The 23,761-nt window shown below is 48.0% G+C and overlaps 1 protein-coding gene across 5 annotated transcripts in view; it reads left to right on the top strand.

Moving 5' to 3' along the window:
- The window catches only part of LITAF (lipopolysaccharide induced TNF factor), an 82,708-nt gene extending 78,782 nt beyond the window's left edge, over positions 1 to 3,926 (top strand). For all 5 annotated transcript variants that reach the window (XM_017890681.1, XM_017890684.1, XM_017890683.1 and 2 more), the window contains exon 4: positions 2,182 to 3,926. In XM_017890681.1, the coding sequence (XP_017746170.1) occupies positions 2,182 to 2,290 (109 nt within the window). In that variant the 3' untranslated portion in view covers positions 2,291 to 3,926. The remainder of the gene's footprint in view (positions 1 to 2,181) is intronic.
- Positions 3,927 to 23,761: the final 19,835 nt, after the last annotated feature.

The following is a 23,761-nucleotide window of genomic DNA, read 5'->3' as shown; positions in this document are numbered from 1 at the left end:
AGAGTCCATTGCCTCTGGACATTTGTATTAAAACAAATTTTTATCTTTGAAATCAGGGAAAAGACGGAATAGAAACTTACTTGTTTTGTTTTGTTTGAGACTGAGTCTTGCTGTGTTGCCCAGGCAGGAGTGCAGTGGTACGATCATAGCTCTCTGCAGCTTTGACCTCCTGGGCTCATGCAATCCTCCCACCTCAGCCTCCTGAGTATCTGGGACCACAGGTGTGTGCCACCATACCCAGCTAATTTTTAAATTTTTCTGTGTGTGTGTGTGGAAGCAGGGGTTTTACTATGCTGCCCAGGCTGGTCTTAAAATCCTGGACTCAAGCAATCCTCCCGCCTTGACCTCCCAAAGTGCTGGAATTATAGAGGAATAGAAACTTACATTGAGTATTGGCCTCTGCCAATCTGGCTTTAGAAATTGAGGCAGCCTTTCTTTCCCTCCCTTTGTTCCTTCCTTAAACATGGTAGAGTGGGTTCAAATCCTGCCTCTCACTAGCTGTGTGGCCATGGGCAAATGACTTTACCTCTCTGTGCTTTGGTTCCTCATCTATAGACGGGGGGACCGGGCAATAACGCCCACCTCAGGGGCTGCTGAGGATAAAATATATGTGTGTGCTGCCTGGAGCCGTGCCTGCACCTGTAAGCCATAGGTTAGGATTCCTGCTGAACGAACTGACTGCTCTTATTTGAGCTCTGGAAAACTTAGGCAATAGGAGGAAATTTCTTTCATGAGATAATTTCCTCATCAGGATGTTTCCAAATTCTGCTTTTTGTAAACCAGCGTCTTCCTGTAAAAGGTTGAGTTTTAACCACGTTTTTGACAAACATTGGTTGTCAGGCTGTCTGAAGTTCCTGCCTGTGTATGCCAATGGTGGATTATGTAGGTTAAGTTGTTATTTGGGGAATTCTACTTGGTTGCTGTAAGAAGCAGCCTGTGTATATGGGAAAGAGATCAGTAAGACAGGGGTTGGCAAAACGGCCCTGGAGCCAGGCGCCTGTTTTAAGTTTTACGGGAACACAGCCACGCCTATTGGTTTTTGGATTCTCTGTGGCTGTCTTCTCGTTGCAAGGGCAGAGCTGAGTAGTGGCAACAGAGGCTCCATGGCTCATCAGGATGAAAGTATCTGGCCGGGTGTGTGGTGGCTTCCACTTGTAATCTCAGCACTTTGGGAGGCGGAGGTGGAAGAATCACTTGAGGCCAGCAGTTCAAGACCAGCCTGCGCAACATAGCAAGACCCCACCTACAAAAACAAACAAAGAACAGCAACAAAAAGACTAAAAGATCTATTGTCTGTCCCTTTGCAAAAAAAAGTTCACCAAGCCCATCTAAGACTTTGAAAGATTCCCAAATGACCCAAGATTTGAAAATCATGCTCAAAGGGGGTCTGTCCTTAGGAGGAGCCTTGGTGTTGGCTGGCATGTTAATTTCCTAGGGGTCCCATCACAAATTACAACACACCTAGTGTTTAAAACAACAGATATCGACTCTCAGTTCTAGAGGCCAGAAGTGCAAAATCAAAATATCAGCAGGAGCTGGGTGTGGTGGCTCTCGCCTGTAATCCCAGCACTTGGGGAGGCCAAGGCAGGAGGATCACTTGAGGTCAGGAGTTTGAGACCAGCCTGGCCAACATGGTGAAACCTCATCTCTCCTAAAAATACAAAACTTAGCTGGGCGTGGTGGCATGTGCCTGCAATCCCAGCTACTCAGGAGGCTGAGGCAAGGAGATCTGCTTGAACCCAGGAGGAGGGAGAATTGCTTGAACCCTGGGCAACAGAGCTAGACTCTGTCTCAAAAAAAAAAAAAAAAAAACAAACAAACCTAAAATGTCAGCAGGGCCACGCTCCCTCCTAAGTCTTCAGGGCAGAATGTTTTTTTGCCTCCTCCAGCTTCTGGTAGCTCCAGGTGTTCCTTGGCTTATGGCCTCATCGTTCCAGCCTCTGCCTCCGTCTTCACATGTGCTTCTGCCCTCTCTGTATCTCAGTGTGTCCTCTTCTCTTCTTCTAAGGTCATTGGGTTTTGGGGGTCCACCTGGATAATCCAAGATGATCCCATCTCAAAATTCCTAATTATACTGGCAAAGACCCTTTTTACAAAGAAGGACATGAACATGTTTTTGGCAGCCAGTGTCCATCCTATTGTGGTCAGTAACGCGCTCCATGTGTCTGTCTCTCCTCCCAGGTGCGTAGCGGGCTGCTGCTTCATCCCCTTCTGCGTGGACGCCCTGCAGGACGTGGACCATTACTGTCCCAACTGCAGAGCTCTCCTGGGCACCTACAAGCGTTTGTAGGACTCAGCCAGACGTGGAGGGAGCCGGGTGCCGCAGGAAGTCCTTTCCACCTCTCATCAAGCTTCACACCTGGTGGAGGTTCTGCCCTGGTGGTCTCACCTCTCCAGGGGGCCCACCTTCATGTCTTCTTTTGGGGGGAAATGTCGCAAAACTAACAAACTTCCAAACCCCAAAAATTGCTGCTTGGAGTCGTGCATAGGACTTGCAAAGACATTCCCCTTGAGTGTCAGTTCAACGGTTTCCTGCCTCCCTGTGACCCTGAGTCCTCCCATCTAACTGTGATCATTGCCCTCTCCGAGTATCTTCCAGTGATCTGCCGTCAGTGGCTCTTTTTTCCTGCCTCTGTGAGCCTTTCCGGTGGCAGTCTCAAACTGAGAAGCCACAGTTGCCTTATTTTTGAGGCTGTTCTGCCCAGAGTTCAGCCTTTAGTGCCTACCATTATCTTGTCCATCTGTTCCCATCCCTGATGATAAAGATCTTGCCTTACAGACTTTACAGACTTGGCTTTTACATTCTGTAACTTCAGACTTCATTAGCACACAGATTCACTTTAATTTCCTAATTTTTTTTTAAGTACAAAGAGGGGCTATTAACACCCAGTACAGACATATCCATGAGGTCATAAATGCATGCTAGAAAACTAGGGCTGCCCGTCTGCGCCTTTGTTTCTCTGTCGCCAGATCTTTAGTGCCCCTTTCCATACGGGGATTTTTTTCTCATAGGGTAATTATATGAACAGTTTTTATGACCTCCTTTTGGTCTGAAATACTTTTGAACAGAATTTCTTTCTTTAAAAAAAAAAAACAAAACACAGACGGGGTCTTACTGTGTTGCCCAGGCTGGTCTCGAACTCCTGGGCTCAAGTGATCCTTCTGCTTTGGCCTCCCGAAGTGCTGGGATTGCAGGCGTGAGCAACCGTGTGGGGCCTGAACATAATTTCAAGAGGAGGATTTATAAAACCATTTTCTCTAATCATATGATTGGTGTCATTTTCCCATTTGCCAATGTAGTCTCACTTAAAAAAAAAAAGGAAAAGAAATGGATAATTTCACCCGCTGCCTTTACTTGGGGTTGATGTGGTTCTTAAACACCTTCATCATGGAACTCCCAAAGTGGGGTCCCTCTTGGGTTCCTGGTGGTGGGTTTTGAAAGATAAGGGAAAGCACATTTTGAGCATGTCTGGGCACCATGGTGCGGAACACGTGGGAACCAGAGCTGTTTCAGAGGAATCTGAAGTCTGATTTTAGTTTTCAGAGACACGGCTTGTTGTAAAACATCAGGAGACATGATTTCCAGGACTCAAGCAGCAAGCTAGGATTCTAGGTTGGCTGCTGTGTCATCTTTGAAGTCAAGACAAAGCTGGGCTCGACCTTCAAGAGTCCTCGTTTTGACCATAACTCAGCCTAGGGAACTCATGTGAATACTACTATGTAAAAATAAAACCTAGACCTTGAGTGAACATCTGTATATTGGTTGAAAATGATAGTGGTAACCATTGATCCCCCTTACTTCATTTGACGTTTGGAAAATTCCAGTAATTATCATTTTTGCAATGAATATGGATACCACATAGTACTTTGGTGTTACCTGCTTTTGAAAAATAAAGTCTTTGGTTCACCCGGTGAACTATTTATGAGTTCTTTTGGTGTGAAGAAAGGGCTCATGTTGCGTTTCCAGCCATTGCTACAAAGAACCTTTATTTGCTCAGTAACGGTAGAAAGTCCTTCCCGATTAAAAACTTCAGACTTGCTGAATATCCTGCAATGTCTAGATGAGCGATGTTGATTTGGGTGGATTTGCTAATGAATCAGATTTGAACATGAGGCTTTTGGAACCCAATAGGCGTCGTTGATGGCAGCAAGCCATAGCTTTCAAGTTTTAATAAAATGCACAGAAGAGAGCTGTCCTCATTCATTCTCTGAACAAAACATGCTTTGTGAGATGCTAAAAGGAGGGTATTGTAACATGTCAGGAATATGGATGCTGCCTTCCCCCCTCCTTTGCTACCTGATGATACAGCTTCATTTTGCTAGATGCAAGGAAATAATGTCATCTTGGTATGGCTTACATTGTCATTTAAACCCTAAATTACAGTCTTGAAAAATTGCTGCTTTCCAGATCTTGATTGTGTACTTCTGGGGCCATGCATATTTAGCAGTTTGGCTCAGATGGTGGCATATACATGATCTCAAGCTATTATTAATTACACATGCAAAGTCTTCAAAACAAGAGCCCTATTTCAGGATCAGTAAAAACATGTATTACGTGAAACTTTCATGTCAGATGCCTGGAGTACGAAGCGTTCATTGGATATTCCATTTTACTGTTCAAAGAATGGACTTACATATCAAATTAAAAGGCTCTTTTTTTGTTCTGCCACTGTTTGATGGGGACTTGAGAGTCTCTTGCAAACACTGGTTCACATTCAGTTAATGAAAGGGCTTTATACCTGCCTGCTTGGACCGCAAAAGGAATTTTACCAATCTGAAACCAAAAGTGGCTATTTATCTTATATTCTGTTATGTTCATCTAGGCGAGGTGGCCTTCTAAGAAGTGTTGGTTTGTGTCTTAACCAAATTATTCAGCTACTGCATCTCTTGAAGCCAGACTTAAGCATATGATGGATTCCTTGCTGACCACGGCGTTACCCGTGAAGATTTTTTCTCTGGGACAACTGGCTTCCCAGTTGCTAATGAGAACACTTCTGTTGGATACTGAACTATTTATAAACATGGCTTCATATACTCACACCATTTGGCCTCAGTTTTCTCTCCAGTGAGAGTCTGACGTGTTTGGGATGTTAAAAATCCTTCTCTGACTTTCTGGGCTCAAGATTTCTATTAGGAGTAAATCTAGACATTGGAATTTTACTTGCAGAATTCTCATTTGCCTTTTGGTTCCTCAGTCCTCTCCTTCCTGTATGACTGAAATGTTTACAATGAGTCGCCTGTTTTTTGCAGGCACATGAGTGAATTGGAAGTAGATCTAGCAGGGACCATGAAAGAGACATGAAGAGTAGTTTCGCTTTTTATTTTTTTGAGAGGGAGTCTTGCTCTGTCACCCAGACTAGAGTGCAATGGCATGATCTCAGCTCACTGCAGCCTCCACCTCCCGGGTTCAAGCGATTCTCCTGCCTCAGCCTCCTGAGTAGCTGGGATTACAGGTACCTGCCACCGTGCCCAGCTACTTTTTGTATATTTAGTGGAGATGGGGCTTCATCATGTTAACCAGGCTGGTCTTGAACTCTTGACCTGTCCACTTCGGCCTCCCAGAGTGCTGGGATTACTACAGGGATGAGCCACCGCACCTGGCATTTTTTTTTTAAATCTAAATTTTAAATAAGATTCTGGAGCTCAGATTAAAACGAAAAAATAAATAAATAGCTCACCACCAAGTATAGAGTCTAGTGCATGTAACCATGTAACTAACTACCTTGTAACTGCTCTCTGCAGTACTAAAAAGATGTTCTCCCAATTAAGTACCTTTTCTCCTTCTCTTTCCCTTTCTGTTCCTTTTTTTTCTTTTCTTTTTTCTTTTGAGATGGAGTCTCACTTGTTGCCCAGGCTGGAGTGCAGTGGCACAATCTCGGCTCACTGCAACCTCCGCCTCCAGGGCTCAAGTGATTCTCATGCCTCAGCCTCCTGAGTAGCTTGGACTACAGGTGCGCTCCCTCATTCCTGGCAAATTTTTGTATTTTTAGTAGAGACAAGGTTTCGCCATGTTGGCCAGACTGGTCTCAAACTCCTGACCTCAAGTGATCCGCCTGCCTCAGCTTCCCAAAGTGCTAGGATTACAGAAGTGAGCCACCATTACTGGCCTCAGCATTTAAGTATTCTTAAAGCTCTTAGTATTGCAGTGCCTCTTAAGTGATCTTGGCCTGTTTCCCAAATGGGCAAAATCAATTTAATGGGTTCGTCAAAAGTCACAGTGCATTACTCATAATAGATCTGAGTATTATTTGTAAAACTTTTGGATATATAGATGTGTGTGTTTGGGGGAGGGGTCACAGTGTAAAGTAAGTGTGAAGGGTAACATCTGGAAGCCTCTGATTGGTGTTTGTGGATTTCACATTGTTTATTATTGATTAGCTCCTGCGGTGTTGCAGGCATTGAGGTGGAAAGCGCAACCCTGCCTAGGAAGAGTGAACAGTGGGCTTAGCACTGCCTTGCCAACATTTCTTCCCCCTTCCTCTTCCCTCCTTCCTTCTTTCCGTTTAAAATTCACCTAGTGTTAAAGTACGTAATCAGGTGGCTTTTAGTGCATTCACAATGCTGTGTAACCATTACTTCTACCTAGTTCCAAAACATTTTTATCAGCCCAAAATAATACCCCAAACCCATTAGCAGTCACTCCCCATTCCCTCCTCCCCACAACCCCTGGCACCCATCAGTCTGCATTCTGTCTGGATTTACCTATAGTGGGTATACTATATCAATGGAATCGTAGAATACGTGATCTTTGCGTCTGGCATCTTTTGCTGAGCATCATGTTTTCAAGGTTCATCCACATGGTGGCGTGAACCAGTGGTTCATTCCTTCTTGTGGATGAATATACTCCATTGTGTGGATAGACCACAATTGGTTAATCCACTCATCCTTTGATGAATGTCTGTGTTATTTCTACCTTTTGGCTATTGTGAATAATGCTGCTGAGAACATTTGTTTACAGGCATATGTTTACAGACATGTTTTCAGTTCCCTTGGGTGTATACCTAGGAATGCAATTGCTGGGTTATAGGGTAATTCTACTTGTATGGTTCATTGACTGATTGAGACCAAGTCTCACTCTCTCACCCAGGCTGGAGCACAGTGGCATGATCTCAGCTCCCTGCAACCTCCACCTCCCGGGTTCAAGCGATCCTCCTGCCTCAACCTCCCAAGTAGCTGGGACTACAAGTGCATGTCACGATGCCTGGCTTAGTTTTTGTGGAGACAGTGTCTCACTATGTTGCCCAGGCTGGTCTCGAAGTCCTGGGTTCAAGCCATCCGCTTGCCTCAGCCTCCTGAGTAGCTGGGATTACAAGCACACGCCACTACACTCAGCTAATTTTTAAATTTTTTGTAGAGTCGGGGTCTTCTATATTGCCCAGACTGGTCTCAAACTCCTGGGCTTAAGTGATCCTCCTGCCTTGGCCTCCCAAAGTGCTGGGATTACAGGCATGAGCCACCATGCTTGGCCTTCCCATTTTCACTGAAGGTCTTTCTTTGTGCTTGCATTGGTTTGCCTTTCCCTGCATTCGTTGTTTGTCTAACTAAGTGGCCTTATTTTATGTTCTGCCTGCCTTCTGTCTTAAAGTCTTAAATCAATTCAGGCCTCTATCAGTGACCAGATAGTGTCCACATGTGTACATGTGAGAGGCGGAGGTCTGGGTGTCTCTATAGGGGTGTGTGTGTGTACTGGGGGCTGTGTGTAGGGGGATATGTAGGAGTGTGTCTGTGTGTATGTGGGTGTGTCTGTGGGTGTTTGTTGGAGGGTCTAGGTGTCTGTCATGTGTGTGAGTTGGGCTCTGGGTGTCCGTAGCTGTCTATGAGTGTCTGGCCCCGTGTGTATGTGCATCCATATGTGTATGTGTCTTTGGGTGTGTGGAGCATAAGGGAAAGGGGCTGAGCTGCCTGTAGCTGCACTGGCCTGGAAGCCTTCAGTCCTCCAGGAGCCCTGCAAGGACTTTCAGGCCAACCACCCCCAGGGGGAAGATAAATGACTGTTGCCTCACTGATCTCAGGGACTAAAGGGTAGGAACAATTGTTCCTTCTGTTGTTATGCAGTGTTGGGGACCATGCCTGGCCTCCCGAGCTTGTCAGTCACGGCTGTGTCCGGCTGCTGGTGGATGATTCCAGATGGGAAAGATTCTTACTGAATCCTGTAAAACAGGGCCAGGGCCACTATCCTCAGACTCCAGGGCTGTACATTAGAATCCCCTGGGGGAGGCTGGGTGTGGTGGCTCATGCCTGTAATCCCAGCACTTTGGGGAGGCTAAGGCAGGAGGATTGCTGGAGCCCAGGAATTAAAGACCAGCCTGGGCAACACAATGAGACCTCGTCTCTACAAAAATAAAAATTAAGTTTGAACATGGTGGCTCACGCCTGTAATCCCAGCACTTTGGGAGGCCAAGGCGGGTGGATAACCTGAGGTCAGGAGTTCGAGACCAGCCTGACCAACATGGAGAAACCCTGTCTCTACTAAAATACAAAATTAGCCGGGTGTGGTGGCACATGCCTGTAATCCCAGCTACTCAGGAGGCTGAGGCAGGAGAATTGCTTGAATCCAGGAGGCAGAGGTTGCGGTAAACTGAGATCGTGCCATTGTACTCCAGCCTGGGCAACAAGAGTGAAACTCTGTCTCTAAATAAATAAATAAATAATAAATAAATATTAGCTGGGCATGGTGGTGTCTGCCTGTGGTCCCAGCTGCTTGGGAGGCTGAGGCAGGGGGATGGCTTGAACCCAGGAGCTCAAGGCTGCAGTAAGCCGTGATCGCACCACTGCACTCTGGCCTGAGCAACAGAGTGAGGCCCTCGCTCTAAAAAAAAAAAAAAAAAATGAAAAACAATCCCCTGGGGGAGCATTTCAAAGGCTCCGGGCCCAGGCCATGCCCCAGATCAACTGGATTAGGAACTCTCAAGATGCCACCAGCCATCAGTGCCGACCTGTCCCTGGGCACAGCCATACTGGGGCCACAAGAAGCCTTTAATTGTATCATTTTTTTCATAAGAGGGAAAAATGCCTGCATATAATAATGAATCCAGCCTGGATTATATTTCTCTTTATACCAACACAGTCATAAAATACGTGTTGAAATATATTTTTATGGAGGAAATAGTCCACTGACGTGCTAAGGCTGCCCCGATCAGCCTGTGCCTGCAGCGTGGCCCCAGGACGCTGACCTGGCTTGGGGGTTGGTGTGAGTGTGTGAGGCCCCATCACTGATGCTGTGGTCCCTAGGGCCTCTATTCACTCAGTAAGTGCTTATTGGATGTGTAACATGTTCCCAGGATCCAGCAGCAAATAGGAGAGTCCGGCTCCTTGCTCTTGGGGAATTTAAACTAAAACGTCATCATGTTATGCTAGCTTTGCATATTATGATAACCTGATCTTGCATATAAATGCTTCCTCAACTACTGCGTCCACCAATCCTGCCAAGAACTCTTCTAGATAAAAAGGAAAAACACGATCATTTCACAAGTAAAAGAACGGAGGCGTGGAATGAGTGTGATTTACACAGGGCTGCCACGCAATTCAAAACAGAGCAACTTCTTCTGGTCCTAAAATTCACCTTGGGCTTGTTAAAAATACAGGCGCGGTGGCTCAAGCCTGTAATCCCAGCACTTTGGGAGGCCGAGACGGGCGGATCACGAGGTCAGGAGATCGAGACCATCCTGGCTAACACGGTGAAACCCCGTCTCTACTAAAAAAAATACAAAAAAACTAGCCGGGCGAGGTGGCGGGCGCCTGTAGTCCCAGTTACTCGGGAGGCTAAGGCAGGAGAATGGCGTAAACCTGGGAGGCGGAGCTTGCAGTGAGCTGAGATCCGGCCACTGCACTCCAGCCCGGGCGACAGAGCGAGACTCCGTCTCAAAAAAAAAAAAAAAAAATACAGATTCCCAAGCTACATGCCTGGAGATTCAGATTCGGAAGGCTTGGGAGGGGGCCCAGGAATCTGCATTTTTAAGAAAAGGCAGGGTGTGGTGGTGTCCGTCTGTAGTCCCAGCTACTCGGGAGGCTGAGGTGGGAGGATTGCTTGAGCCTAGAAGTTAGAGGCTGCAGTGAGCTATGACTGTGTCACTGCACTCCTGCCTGGGCAACATAGGGAGACCTCATGTCTTCAAAAAGAGTGCAAGAGAGAGCAAGAAAGAAAGAGAATGAGAAAGAGAAAGAAAGAGAATGAGAAAGAAGGAGTGCCTATAGGTGTTTCCCTAAGGGCAGGCAAGGTTGAGAAATGCTGTTCCATGTGGCCTGGGATCAGATCAGCCAGAGAGAAGGAACTGAAATGAGGGTTCTTGACCTTGGCACTTGACCTTGGGCCACATCGTTCCTTGTTCTGAGTCCATCCTGTGCGTTGGAGGATGTTTAGCAGCATCCCTGGCCTCTACCCAGAGATAGATGCCAGTAGCAGTCCTCAGTTGTGACAATAAAAAATATTAATACTCCAGGCCGGGCGCAGTGGCTCACTCCTGTAATCCCAGCACTTTGGAAGGCCAAGGCAGGTGGATCACCTGAGGTCAGGAGTTCGAGACCAGCCAGGCCAACATGGTGAAACCCCATCTCTACTAAAATACAAAATTATCTGGGCATAGTGGCAAGCGACTGCAATTCCAGCTACTCGGGAGGCTAAATGAAGAAGAATTGCTTGAACCAGGGGGCAGAGGTTGCAATGAGCTAAGATCGCGCCACTGCAGTACAGCTTGGGCGAAAGAGCGAAACTGTCTCAAAAAACAAACCAAAAAAAAACACTCCAGACATCACTAAATGTCTCTGGAGGAACAAAATCAAATCACCCTATTGAGAACACCTGGGCAAAGTGCTTGGGTCAAAGGAAACACTGCCCATGTTTGGGGATCGGGTGTCTCTCACTGACCCAAACATGGTTAAAATACACCAATTTCCATAAAAAGGAATGCAGCACTAGCATATACCACAGTGTGGATGAGCCACGGGAAAGAAGCCAGACAGAAAAGGTCACGTGTTATATGATTCCATTTATATGAAATATGCAGAATAGGTGATCCATAGACACAGATGACAAATTGGTGGTTGTCAGGGGCTGGGAAGAGGGGAGGATGGGAAATGACCGCTTCATGAATCTGGGGTCTCCTTTGGGAGTAAGGAAAATGTTTTGCAGCCCAGGCATGGTGGCTCATGCCTGTAATCCCAACACTTTGGGAGGTTGAGGCAGGAGGGCCGCTTGAGCCTAGGAGTTTGAGACCAGCCCGGGCCACATGGTGAAACCCCATCTCTACAAAGACATACGAAAAAAATTACATTGGTTTAATGGCAGGCACCTGTAGTCCCAGCTACTAGGGAGGCTGAGGTGGGAGGATCGCTTGAGCCTGGGAAGTCAAGGCTGCAGTAAGCCATAATTGCACCACTGCATTCCAGCTGGGACGACAGAGTGAGACCCCGTCTCAAAAAAAAAAAAAAAAAAAAAAGAAAGAAAAAGAAAATGTTTTGCAACTAGATATAGGTGGCAGTTTTATAACAACGTGAATGTACTGATGCCACTGAACTGTTCATTGTAAAATTATTTCATTGTACTAGGTGAATCTCACCTCAATCAAAGAGAATATGCCAATTTGTATAGTTTCATGTTACAACTGGTAAAATGAGGATGGAGTGAACTGTGAATGCAGCATAAATCAGAATGGAGGTTTCAGTGAGGTAGTAACCACTAACGAGTGTGTTAAGACTATAATATAGGCCGGGCGCGGTGGCTCAAGCCTGTAATCCCAGCGCTTTGGGAGGCTGAGATGGGCGGATCACGAGGTCAGGAGATCAAGACCATCATGGCTAACACGTTGAAACCCCATCTCTACTAAAAAATACAAAAAACTAGCCGGGCGAGGTGGCGGGTGCCTGTAGTCCCAGCTACTCGGGAGTCTGAGGCAGGAGAATGGGCATAAACCCGGGAGGCAGAGCTTGCAGTGAGCTGAGATCCGGCCACTGCAGTTCAGCCTGGGAGACAGAGCGAGACTCCGTCTCAAAAAAAACAAAAGACTATAATATAATGGCCAGGCAGGATGGCTCACGACTGCAATCCCAGCACTTTGGGAGGCCAAGGCAGGCGGATCACCTGAGGTTAGGAGTTCGAGACCAGCCTGGCCAGCGTGGAGAAACTCCATCTCTACTAAAAATACAAAATTTGCCAGGTGTGGTGGCACATGCTGTAATCCCAACTACTGGGGAGGCTGAGGCAGGAGAATTGCTTGAATCCGGGAGGCGGAGGTTGTGGTGAGCTGAGATCACACCATTGCATTCCAGCCTGGGCAACAAGAGCGAGACTCCATCTCAGAAAAAAAAAAAAAAAAAAGACTGTAACATATAATTAAATAATACTTATAAAGCAAATGGTAGAATATGAGGACAGGACCTCAGTATCGACATCTTTGGAACCAGTGCAATGTTGGGTTAAAATGTACGGTACATGCTTGTTGAATTAGGGAAGAAAGTAAAGTGAAAGCATTTGATTCATGAAGAACCATGACTGAGCCACTTGCAACCTGCTGCGGGGCTGGGACAAGTCATTTGAGCTTTCCACATCGAGTTGCTCTCCTTTCCAAGAAAAGGTAGGCTGATTGTTCCAGCGCTAAATGTCTGTGTTAGGAAATGGACAGGTCTGGGGGAGATGACAGTACCTGCTGGAACATTCCAGAACATGCTGGAATATGCTAGGGGCTTGCTGTTTTGGCCTATGTTGTGCTGAAACCCTATTAGTTTCACTAGGGAGGTAACCAATTCAAGAGGCTGAAGAAGAAATGCAGAGCCAGCAAAGGAGACATGGGGTTTGATTAGGGACTTAGACACAGGGGAGAGAGTGCAGGTGGTGGTGGGCTGGACAGGAAAACTGCAGCCAACTGCAAACAGCATGCAGTTTATTCAGCATTTTCACTTAGCACCCTCCCCTTAATGACCTCCACCTGGCAACCTTCATGTAACCTAAAACTCAGAGTCACAATCCGTTGGAGGGCCTGTGTTTCGGAGGATGGGCCAGGGGCTCAGATGTTTCTCATAGACAGGAAAGAAATCTCTAGGTTGGCCACTCCCGGATTCCGTAGCTGGGACACACCTTCAGGTGCATCTATCATCCAGGCCATCCTAAGGATGTGTGCAGATTATTGCGTTCAGGTGCGTTTGCCCTACAGCTCACCAGAGCAAGCTCGTGGGTAAACTAGGAAACCCTCAAGACACAGGTCTCAGTGAGCACCAGGCTGTGGTCAGCTTTGATACGTAGGAGTGGAAAAAGCCAAGAAGTGACACTCAACTTTGCAAGAATCAGGCCCCTGTGTCTCCTTTCCACCATCTGCTGCCAGGGGCGGGCATCTGTATTCACACATCTGGCTCAGGTGAAGATGGGGCCGGGAGCCACCTTTGCAGGTCATTCGAAACCCTCCACATTCCTTCCACCTGTGGGCCCTGGGGGCTGCCTCCCTCCCTCCCTGAGCTGAGAATGCCATCATTGGAGTGAGTCCTGTGTCTACAGATCTAGGGCTGTGTGTGTGTCCTGCTCGGGGCATGGTTAACAGGGCCCATTCCCTGGAAGCAAGGGCAGGAAGGGACTGGGCATGGGGCTGTCGTCTTCACACGAGGGGCTCATTACCACGGAGGCCCTCGCAGCTGCGGTGCATGCGATCCTGGGCAGGTGTATTTCTGTTTGGAAGACGTGGGGAATGGAAGCAGGGGTCAATTACAGAGCTGAGCCCCAGGTGAAGGGGCTGGTGAATCTCTGAGTAGCCAAGAAATAGGGGGAAAAGTGTTGGGAGCGGCAGACCTCCTAACGCAGAGAGAAGTTTTCAGACCCCACCGTAGACTCTGCTCTAAAACAGCCACTCACACAGGACTTTGAGGTAAGAACTTCTTGGCTTCTTTGGTGGTAGTTTTATTGAGATGTTATCTACATATCACACAATTCACTCATTTAAAGTGTAAAATTCAGCCGGGCGTGGTGGCTCACACCTGTAATCCAGCACTTTGGCAGGTCAAGGTGGGAGGGTTGGTGGAGGCCAGAAGTTGAAGACCAACCTGGGCAACAAGGTGAGACCCGGTCTCTTAAAAAAAAAAAAAATTGTAGCCGGGCATGATGGTGTGTGCCTGCAGTCCCAGCTACTGAGGAAGCTGAGGCAGGATTGTTTGAGCCTCGGGGAGGTCAAGGCTGCAGTGAGCTGTGATTGAACTGCTGCACTCCAGCCTGGGCAACAGGAGCAAGATCCTTCTCTAAAACAAAGTTTTAAAGCATACAATTTAATGTGTGTGTGTTTTTTTTTAGGATAGTCACAAAGTTGTGCAACCATTACCACAATCAACTTGAGCATTTTCATCACCTCAAAAAGAAAACCTGGGCCAGGAGTGGCGGTTCATGCCCATAATCCCAGTACTGTGGGAGGCTGAGCTGGGCAGATCACCTGAGGTCAGGAGTTCCAGACCAGCCTGGCCAACATGGTGAAATCTTGTCTCTACAAAAATACGAAAATTGGCCGGGCATGATGGCAGGTGCCTGTAATCCCAGCTACTTGGGAGGTTGAGGCGGGAGAATCGTTTGAACCTGGGAGGCGGAGATTGCAGTGAGCTGAGATCACGCCACTGCTCTCCAGCCTGGGCAACAGAGTGAGACATGGTCTCAAAACAAAACCAAAAAACCCGTACCCTTTAGTTGTGATCCTCAATCATCCCTCCCTGCCACTCCCAGCCCCTGGCAATCAATTGATCTACTCTCCAGCTCTATAGATTTGCCCATTCTGTACATGGCATGTAAATGGAATCATAGCATATGTGGTCTTTTGTGCCTGGCTTTTTTTTTTGAGATGGAGTCTTGCTGTGTTGCCCAGGCTGGAGTGCAGTGGTGCTATCTTGGCTCACTGCAACCTCTGCCTCCCAGGTTCAAGCAATTCTCCTGGCTCAGCCTTCTGAGTAGCTAGGATTACAGGTATGCGCCACCATGCCCGGCTATTTTGTTTGTGCTTTTAGTAGAGACGGGGTTTCACCATGTTGGCCAGGCTGGTCTCAAACTCCTGAACTTGTGATCTGCCTGCCTCAGCCTCCCAAAGTGTTGGGATTACAGGTGTGAGCCACTGCGCCCAGCCGACGCCTGGCTTTTACGTGGCGTAATGTTTTCAAGGGCCACCCATGCTGTGGCAGGCGCCATTTTCCATTCCTTTTTATGGCCAGGTAGTAGTCCATTGTGTGCATAGACCACATTTTGCTTATCTGTTGATGGTTATCTTTTTATCTTTAAAACGTCTGTGGCTCTATCATTGCTACTCGTTGTACCAGCTATTTAAAAAAAACAAAAACAAACCAGTGTGCCATTTTCAGTGAAATGATTGACAGTATTCTTCTATATTAAAAATTATTAGGGTAAGCCTAGGTAGCACATGTCAAAGACGAAAGGGCAGCTGTTAATGAGTAGGCCAGGTAGCAGAATTCAGGCTGTCCTGGGCATGCCCAATGTGTGGACGCCCCACTCCTGGGCCAGGTAACAGCAATGCACTGTCTCAATGCTTCAGGCCCCGGATAACATGGCAGAGGAGCGTGACCCCTGGTTAAAAACCCACTTGTGGCCAGATGTGACACCTGTAATCTCAGCACTTTGAGAGGCCGAGGCGGGCAAATCACAAGGTCAGGATTTCGAGACCAGCCTGGCCAATGTGGCGAAACCCCATCTCTACTAAAAAGTACAAAAATTAGCTGGGGGTGGTGTCACACACCTGTAGTCCCAGCTACTTGGGAGGCTGAGGCAGAAGAATCGCTGGAACCCGAAAGGCGGAGGTTGCGGTGAGCCAAGATGGAGCCACTGCACTCTAGCCTGAGTGACAGAGCAAGACTCTTCCTCAAAAAATCAAAAAACCCACATGTGATTTTTTTTTTTTTTCAGGCCTGACCATAGGCAATTCTGAAGGCTTTACCTGGCAGGCCTTAGGGGGAGCTGCCCTCCCCACACCAGACTTGGGGCACAGGCAGTACCCTGTGGCCTCTGGAGGGGGTTGCATCGCGGTCTCAGGCCCCACAGCTCTGCTCTGATGCATGTCTGCACTTTTAGCCCTACTGCCTGCCTTCCTAGGTCTCCTTATCTGAGACCTTGGGCAGGGGTCTTCTTTAGGGGCCTCTTATGGGCCAGAAGGAGGAAAAAGGGGACCCTTTTCTCCACCCTGGCTTGTTACTCAGTACTTTTCCACTCCTAGCCCCGTCTCTTGCCCCCAACCCAGGTCCATAAAACTGCCAGGAGCCTTTTGCCCGGTTCCCCCATATCTGGATGATACACCAGATCCTCAACCGATGCCCTGTTCGGTGGGTAAACGGGAGAAGGGCAGTTGGTGCTTTCTCCAGTTTTAGCCTCCTGCTTGTACCATCATGGTGAGTGATCGCGGGTACAACGCTGTGCTTTCTGGCTTATTGCTTTGACACCTGACAGCTCAGCCCACCCTCTTCCAGCTCAGCTGAGCTCCTGACAGCCACAGGAAATGGGACTCGATCTTTGATTGTGAAACGCTGTCAATCTGTAAACAGTAAAGGTAAATTAGTGAGTAGGCTTCTGGATGCAGGAGGATAATGACCAATGACTGTAGATAACCGTATCACAGAGCAGCAGTGAGTGCTGTGTCGAGTGCCTGCCATGGGTGGGGCGCATTCTGTCACTGAATTTCACAACGATTCTGTTAGATGAACATCCGTGCTCCATTTTACAGACAAACTGAAATTCTGACAGGTGAAGTTACCCGTCCCAGGTTCCAAGCTGGGATTCCTCAGCTAACATGTCAACCCTCCCGGAGACATTTTGTATCGTTTTTCTGCTTGAACTTTTTTCTTGTTTGCACTCATAAACTACATGTTTTATTTCCTGGGCAGGAGACAGCCCCCATGGTCCACCTGTGAAAGAAACCTGGTGGCTTTCAAATGACACAGGTAACCACCAGCTCATCCTCACCTGAGGCAGGTGTGCTAATGCTGATACCTACACCTGGCAGTCCATGATGAGAAGGGGACACAGGTGGCTGCTGCTTGCAAAATTGAGTGTCACTTACTTGACTTGTTCCACTCCTGCTTATCAAAGCTGAACATGACCTGGTCCTAACGGAGACTAGCTCATAGGTGCCAAGCTCGTGTTCCAAGGTGTTTCCTGGCCCCTTCTAAGTCTGCTCCTGAAAGATAAGCTTATTTGTCATCTTTTTTTTTCTTATTCATAGAGATGGCATCTCACTATGTTGCCCAGGCTGATCTCAAACTCCTTATCCTCTCACCTCGGCCTCTCAAATTGCTGAGCTACCGCACTCAGCCTATTTGTCTTGATTCTGATCTGTCTCCCTGCACTAGAAAGTCAGCTCCTTGAGGGCAGGGCTTTCGTCTGCCTGGCGCTGTGTCTGCAGTGAACAGTGACTGGCACACAGTAAATGTTTGCATTTTGGGAGGCGTCCAAGATCACTCTCAGCCTCTATGGTTTCCTAGGACTCACAGAGTTCAGAAAAGCCATTGCACTCATGGCTGCTGTTGATTACAGGGAAAGATAGTAAAATCAGTAAAGGGAAAAGATGCACAGGGCAGGGAGGCCAGGCACGAGCTCCCAGATGTCCTCTCCCTGTGGACGGTACTTATTTCTTCCAGCCACAGGATGTGGCAATGTGCACAGGGCATTGCCAACCAAGGAAGCTCACCAGAGTCTTGTGTTTTTATTGGCCATCAGTCAAGGCCAGTGGCCCATAGTTGACCTCAGTCTCCAGCCCCTCCAGAGGTCATGCTGGTATCACCTGGCCCAAACCCCCCACCATAAATCATGTCATTAGCAGAGACTAGATGGCGTGGTCCTAGGCCCCCAGGTAAACAAAGACACTATATTACTATCAGGCAGCACATTCCAAGGGCCTGGAGTTTCCTTCCAGGAGTGGGACAAGGTTAACTTTTTTTTTTTTTTTTTTGAGACGGAGTCTCCCTCTGTCACCCAGGCTACAGTGCAGTGGTACAATATCCACTCTTTGCAACCTCCACCCAGGTTCAAGTGATTCTCCTGCCTCAGCCTCCCAAGTAGCTGGTATTATAGGTGCATGCCATGATGCTAGGCTAATTTTTGTATTTTAGTAGAGATGGGGTTTCGCAGTTGCGGAGGCTGGTCTCAAACTCTTGACCTCAAGTGATCCACCTGCCTCGGCCTCCCAAAGTGCTAGGATTACAGGTGTGAGCCACCGTGCCTGGCCAAGGTTAACTTTTTACAGCATAGTTCTTAGTAAAAAATGACCCTGGAGCTGTCCACAGTCGGGGGAGAATAGAACCAGACTCAGGCGATGGGACTAGCAGGTAACTCCAGTCCCAGATGCTACTGAGTGAGACTGACCAGAAGGCAGGCACCGAGGTCCACCAGCTGCTGCTAGCACGTGTTCCTCTAACAGGCCTTCAGGAGGTGCTGGGACAAGGTCTGAGGCCCCAGGCTGCAGTCCTGTCTTGCCTCAGCTCTTCCAGCTGCCGCATACTGGGTACGTCCTCCTCCTCTCTGAGCCATAGTTAAAGCCACAGAGTGTGGAGTGGGTGACGGAAGTCTGGGATCTCCTCCAGCCCTGACATCCCAGCTGCTCTGACTCTTGGTCATTCAGACTCTCCTAGCTCCATGGAGCCCAGGCACGTGTGAGGGGTTGCCCCTCCCTTTTTTTTTTTTTGTTTTTGGAGATGGAATCTCACTGTTTTGCTCAGGCTGGAGTGTAGTGGTTCAATCTCAGCTCACTGCAACCTCCACCTCCCAGCTTTAAGCAATTCTCCTGCCTCAGCCTCCCAAGCAGCTGGGAGTACAGGTGCACGTTGCCACGCTTGGCTGATTTTTTTTTTGTTTGTTTGTTTTTGGAGATGGAGTCTCTTTTGCTCAGGTTGGAGTGCAGTGGTTTGATCTCAGCTCACAGCAACCTCCACCTCCCAGCTTTAAGCAATTCTTCTGCCTCAGCCTCCCAAGTAGCTGGGACTACAAGCACACGTTGCTACGCCTGGCTGATTTTTTTTTTTTTTTTTTTTGTATTTTAGTAGAGATAGGGTTTCTCCATGTTGCCCAGGATGATCTCGAACTCCTGACTTCAGGTAATCTGCCTGCCTTAGTTTCCCAAATTGTTAGGATTACGGGCGTGAGCCACCTCGCCCAGCCAAAGGGTCCCCTCTGATACCTCAAGGCATGTGGTCCATTCAGTTGGATCCTTAATCTCGGGAAAAGACGTTGAGCTAACCTCAAAGGGCCTGTGGTCTCATCTGGGTTTTCTAAGGAAAATGAATGACTCCAGGAGAGTACAGCTCATGAGAGACCTCCCAGTACCAGAGAGAGCAAGGAGAATGTTCACTTTGTCCCCAGAACATTCTACTGAGAAGCAATGAAAGAATGGCCAGGCATGGGGGCTCCCAGCACTTTGGGATGCTGAGGCAGGAGGATCACTTGAGGCCAGGAGTTCCAGACCAGCCTGGGCAACATATTGAGACCCCCATCTCTCTAGAAAATTTTTTAAAAAGTAGCCAAGCATGGTGGTGGATACCTGTTGTCCCAGTTACTTGGGCGGCTGAAGTGAGAGGATTGCTTGAGCCTAGGAGTTCGAGGCTGTCGTGAGCCGTGATTGTGTCATTGTATCCCCCACCCAAAAGCAGTGCAAGGATGAGTGTTTCATTTTTTAAAATTGTAAAACAGAGTTTGTGAGGCACACAAACTCTACTCTCTAGCTCCCACTTATGTGTTGGTTCTGAATATTTTTGTAGTTTCTACTTGTGTGTGAAGACCTGCAGGGTTAACTTCTTTTTCTTTTTCTTTCTTTTGGACAGTCTTGCCCTGTCACCCGGGCTGTACGATCTTGGCTCACTACAACCTCCCCATCCCGAGTTCAAGTGATTCTCCTGCCTCAGCCTCTGGAGTAGCTGGGATTACAGGCACCCGCCACCACGCCCGGCTAATTTTTGTGTTTTTAGTAGAGACAGGGTTTCACCATGTTGGCCAGGCTGGTCTTGAACTCAAGACCTTGGGTGATCCGCCTGCCTTCGCCTCCCAAAGTGCTGAGATTACGGGCGTGAGCCACTGTGCTCGGCTTGGGTTCATTTCTAGAAGGGGAATTGCTAGGACGGAGAAAATGTGCTTCCCCTTCCCCACTCAGCCAGCATTTTTTATGGCCACAATGTGAAGGTCTTATGAGCAATAGAAAAGGGAAGATGGTCTTTGCCCTTGGAAACATTAAACTGCTTGTGTTTTGCACACTCCAAATGTGAAGTGATCTGCCATTTGCCTTTAACCTGCGAAACCTCAACAGGCTGTTTCCTCTTTCTTTTCCCTGAGAGCTCATGTGTCTTTCTCCACTAGTTGCCAGTTATTTCATCCAGGCTTCAGGGCCTTTTTACTTAATTTTAAAAAATTTCTTCCTTTTTTTTATTTTTTTTGAGGTGGAGTCTTGCTCTGTCTCCAGGTCGAAGTGCTGTGGCACGATCTCAGCTCACTGCAACCTCCACCTCCAGGGTTCAAGCAATTCTCCTGCCTCAATCTCCCAAGTAGTGATCCACCGGCTGCCATGGTCTCCCAGAGTGCTGGGATTACAGGTGTGAGCCACCACACCCAGTCTGAGTTTTGTAGCTTTAATTTGCATTTCTTTATCAGTGGTGTGATCTTGGCTCACGGCAGCCTCCACCTCCTGGGTTCAAGTGATTCTTCTGCCTCAACCTCCAGAGTAGCTGGGATTACGGGCATGTGCCACCAACACCTGGCTAATTTTTGTGTTTTTTTTGGTAGAGACAGGGTTTCACCATACTGGCCAGGCTGGTCTCGAACAGTTGACCTCAAGTGATCCGCTTGCCTCAGCCTCCCAAAGTGCTGGGATTACAGGCGTGAGCCACCTAGCCCGGCCTCTTGTTCATAAGGCGGCAGTAGTGAGTGCCTCATGAAGGCAAGGCAAGAGGAGCTCACTGCCCCCTGCTGGTTACTTCTCTACTATGAGGTGTTCATGGCTCTCTCACTTGCTTACCCTAGCTCTGCGAAATATCTTTTGGTGGTTTAAAAAGAAAGCTTCTTTGGGCCGGGTGTGGTGGCTCAGACCTATAATCCCAGCATTTTGGAAGGCTGAGGCTGGTGAATCACTTGAGGTCAGGAGTTTGAGACCAGCCTGGCCAACATGGTGAAACCCCGTCTCCACTAAAAATACAAAAATTAGCTGTGCGTGGTGGCGGGCACCTGTAATCCCAGCTACTTGGAAGGTTGAGGCAGGAGAATCGCCTGAACCCGGGAGGTGGAAGTTGCACTGCAGCCTGGGTGACAGGGTGAGATCCTATCTCAAAAAAACAAAAACAAAAACTTCTTCATTCTGAAAAGAATTGAAGAAACACTGTAGGATTCCAAGTCTGGGACATTCTGGAAAAGGCAAAACTGGAGACAGTAAAAATATCAGCGGATTTGCGGTTGGTGGGGTGGGGGTGGTAAGAGAAAGGGAGGGATTAATTAAGTAATTGGCAGAACAGAGGGATCTGGCTGTTTAAGGAAAAGGGAGGGATTAATGGAGCAGAGGGATCTGGTTGTTTAAGAGTGTGGCACCTCCGCCATGCCTCTCTCTTGGTCCCGCACCTGCCATGTAAGACGCCTGTTCCAGCTTTGCCCTCTGCCAAGAGTGAAAGCTCCCTGAGGCCTCCCTAGAGGCAGATGGTACCGTGCTTCCTGAACCGTGAACCAATTAACCCTCTTTTCTTTGTAAACTACCTAGTCTCAGGTATTTCTTTATAGCAGTATGAGAACAAGCTAATACACAAATGAAAAGGCTGCCTTTTTTTTTTTTTTTTTTTGGAAACAGTCTTGCTCTGTCACCCAGGCTGCAGTGCAGTGGCATGATCACAGCTCACTGCAGCTTCAGCCTCCTGGGCTCAAGAAATCCTCCTGCCTCAGCCTCCTGAGTAGTTGGGACTACAGGTGTGTACCACCGCACCCAGCTTTTATTTTTGTAGAGACAAGGCCTCCGTGTGTTCCTCAGGCTGGTCTTGAACTCCTGGTCTCAAACAATCCTTCCACCTCACCCTCCCAAAGTGCTGGGAGTAAAGGCGTGAGCCACTTTACTGCGCCCACCGAAAGGGCTTCTGAACTCTGGTGACTCTGACTTGAGCCTGATGGGCTTCAATCAATACTCCAGCTGAACTCACACTGACTGGAAACTCAATTCCCAGTCACTGGCAAACCCAAACCCAACCCGGTAAATTCCCTCCAGGTAGAAGCACAACTTGTTGGTGGGAGGAACAGGAGGTGGGAGGCTGGATCTATGGTGGGTGGCTTGTATAGGAGGGTCTGAGTCTTCGTGAATTGAGTCCTCTGTCTCCACACTCTGGGTTTTGGGCCCGGGACAATGTAGACACAAAGTAAGGCCAGAGGTACAGGGACCCTTCCCAGGCAGACTCGGGTAGGCTGGGGCAATGCAAACCCAGCTAGTCACCAGGATGGCCTGGAGGGAGAGCCCCACCCTAGGGAGTCTGATTGTCCTGTCCTGTCCTGGAATGGACCTGGGAATCTGCGTTTGTAGCCAGTACCTCATGTGACTGATGTTGCTGCATTGATGAGAAACCATCGCATTGAGGGTTGCAAGGGCTCCAGGCTTTGAACTGGGGAGGAATTCAGGCCTGTGGTCAGAGACTTGAGTCTCTGAGTAAAGCTGCTAGAGCTAACAGAGCAGGGCCTCTGGGAGCCAGATGGGATTAAAATCCTGCTGAGCTGTGTGACTTAAGGCAAGTGTCTTAACCTCTCTGTGTCTCTGTTTCCTCCTCTGTACCATGGGATGACCTAGTTCACCTTGCAGGGATTTTGCAGGAGGAATTGATTGAATGAGTCAATATATAAGGAATGCTTTGCCTAGTGCCTGATAGTTTCCTAACAACAATGCCATCTATTCTTTGAGATCCAAGGAAATCTCTCCTTTGTAAACTGCTTCCACGATTTCCTACCACAATAACTGTTCCCTTCTCTGAGTGAGGTCTCTCTGTGATGTGCTGAAAATCTTCTGCCTGTGTATCTCATTTCCCCACTGGCTCCTCCAAGTCAGCACCCCCCAAGATGCTTTTCCTCACAGCATTTAGCAGCTACACCAGAACTCATCACAGTTCCCAGGCAGCTGTGAACTGAAGGGTCTTTCAGGTCTTTATCCCTATGGGTCAGGGCTCCTGAACCCTGCTGGAGAAAACGCTTGAGCTGGGGGCCAGGCGCAGTGGCTCATGCCTGTAATCCCAGCACTTTGGGAGGCCGAGAAGGGTGGATCACCTGAGGCCAGGAGTTCGAGACCAGCCTGGCCAACATAGTGACCCTGTCTCTATTAAAAATACAAAAAATGAGCTGGGCATGGTGGCACATGCCTGTAGTCCCAGCTATTTGGGAGGCTGAGGCAGGAGAACCGCTTTGAACTCGGGAGGTGGAGGTTGCAGTGAGCCGAGGTTGTGCCATTGCACTCCAGCCTGGGCCACAAGAGCGAAACTCTATCTCAAAAACAAAAAAAAGGAAAATGCTTGAGCTTGGGGAAAGGGAGGTAGAATTGTTGATTTCAAAATATGAAAAGAAAATGGGCCAAGTCTAAAAGCATAAATGATTAAGTTTTCATAAAACATGGTGTGCCAACCCGTCAACTGTGTCTTAATTTGACTCTAAGAAAATTCTATTAAAAGTACATTTAACTGTCCATCAAGAGATAAATGGCTACACAGAAAGTGGTCTATCCTTTCAGTGCATTATTCAGCCACAGAAAGGAATGACGCACGATTTCACGTTCCGTGGCTGAGCCCCAAAACCGTCGTGCTGAGTGAAGCCAGA

Source organism: Rhinopithecus bieti, unplaced genomic scaffold, assembly GCF_001698545.2.
Source record: "Rhinopithecus bieti isolate Rb0 unplaced genomic scaffold, ASM169854v2 scaffold_19459, whole genome shotgun sequence".
NCBI classification, from domain to species: Eukaryota; Metazoa; Chordata; class Mammalia; order Primates; family Cercopithecidae; genus Rhinopithecus; species Rhinopithecus bieti.
Note: the sequence above shows the minus strand (reverse complement) of the source record. Positions and strands in the feature narration are given on the sequence as shown.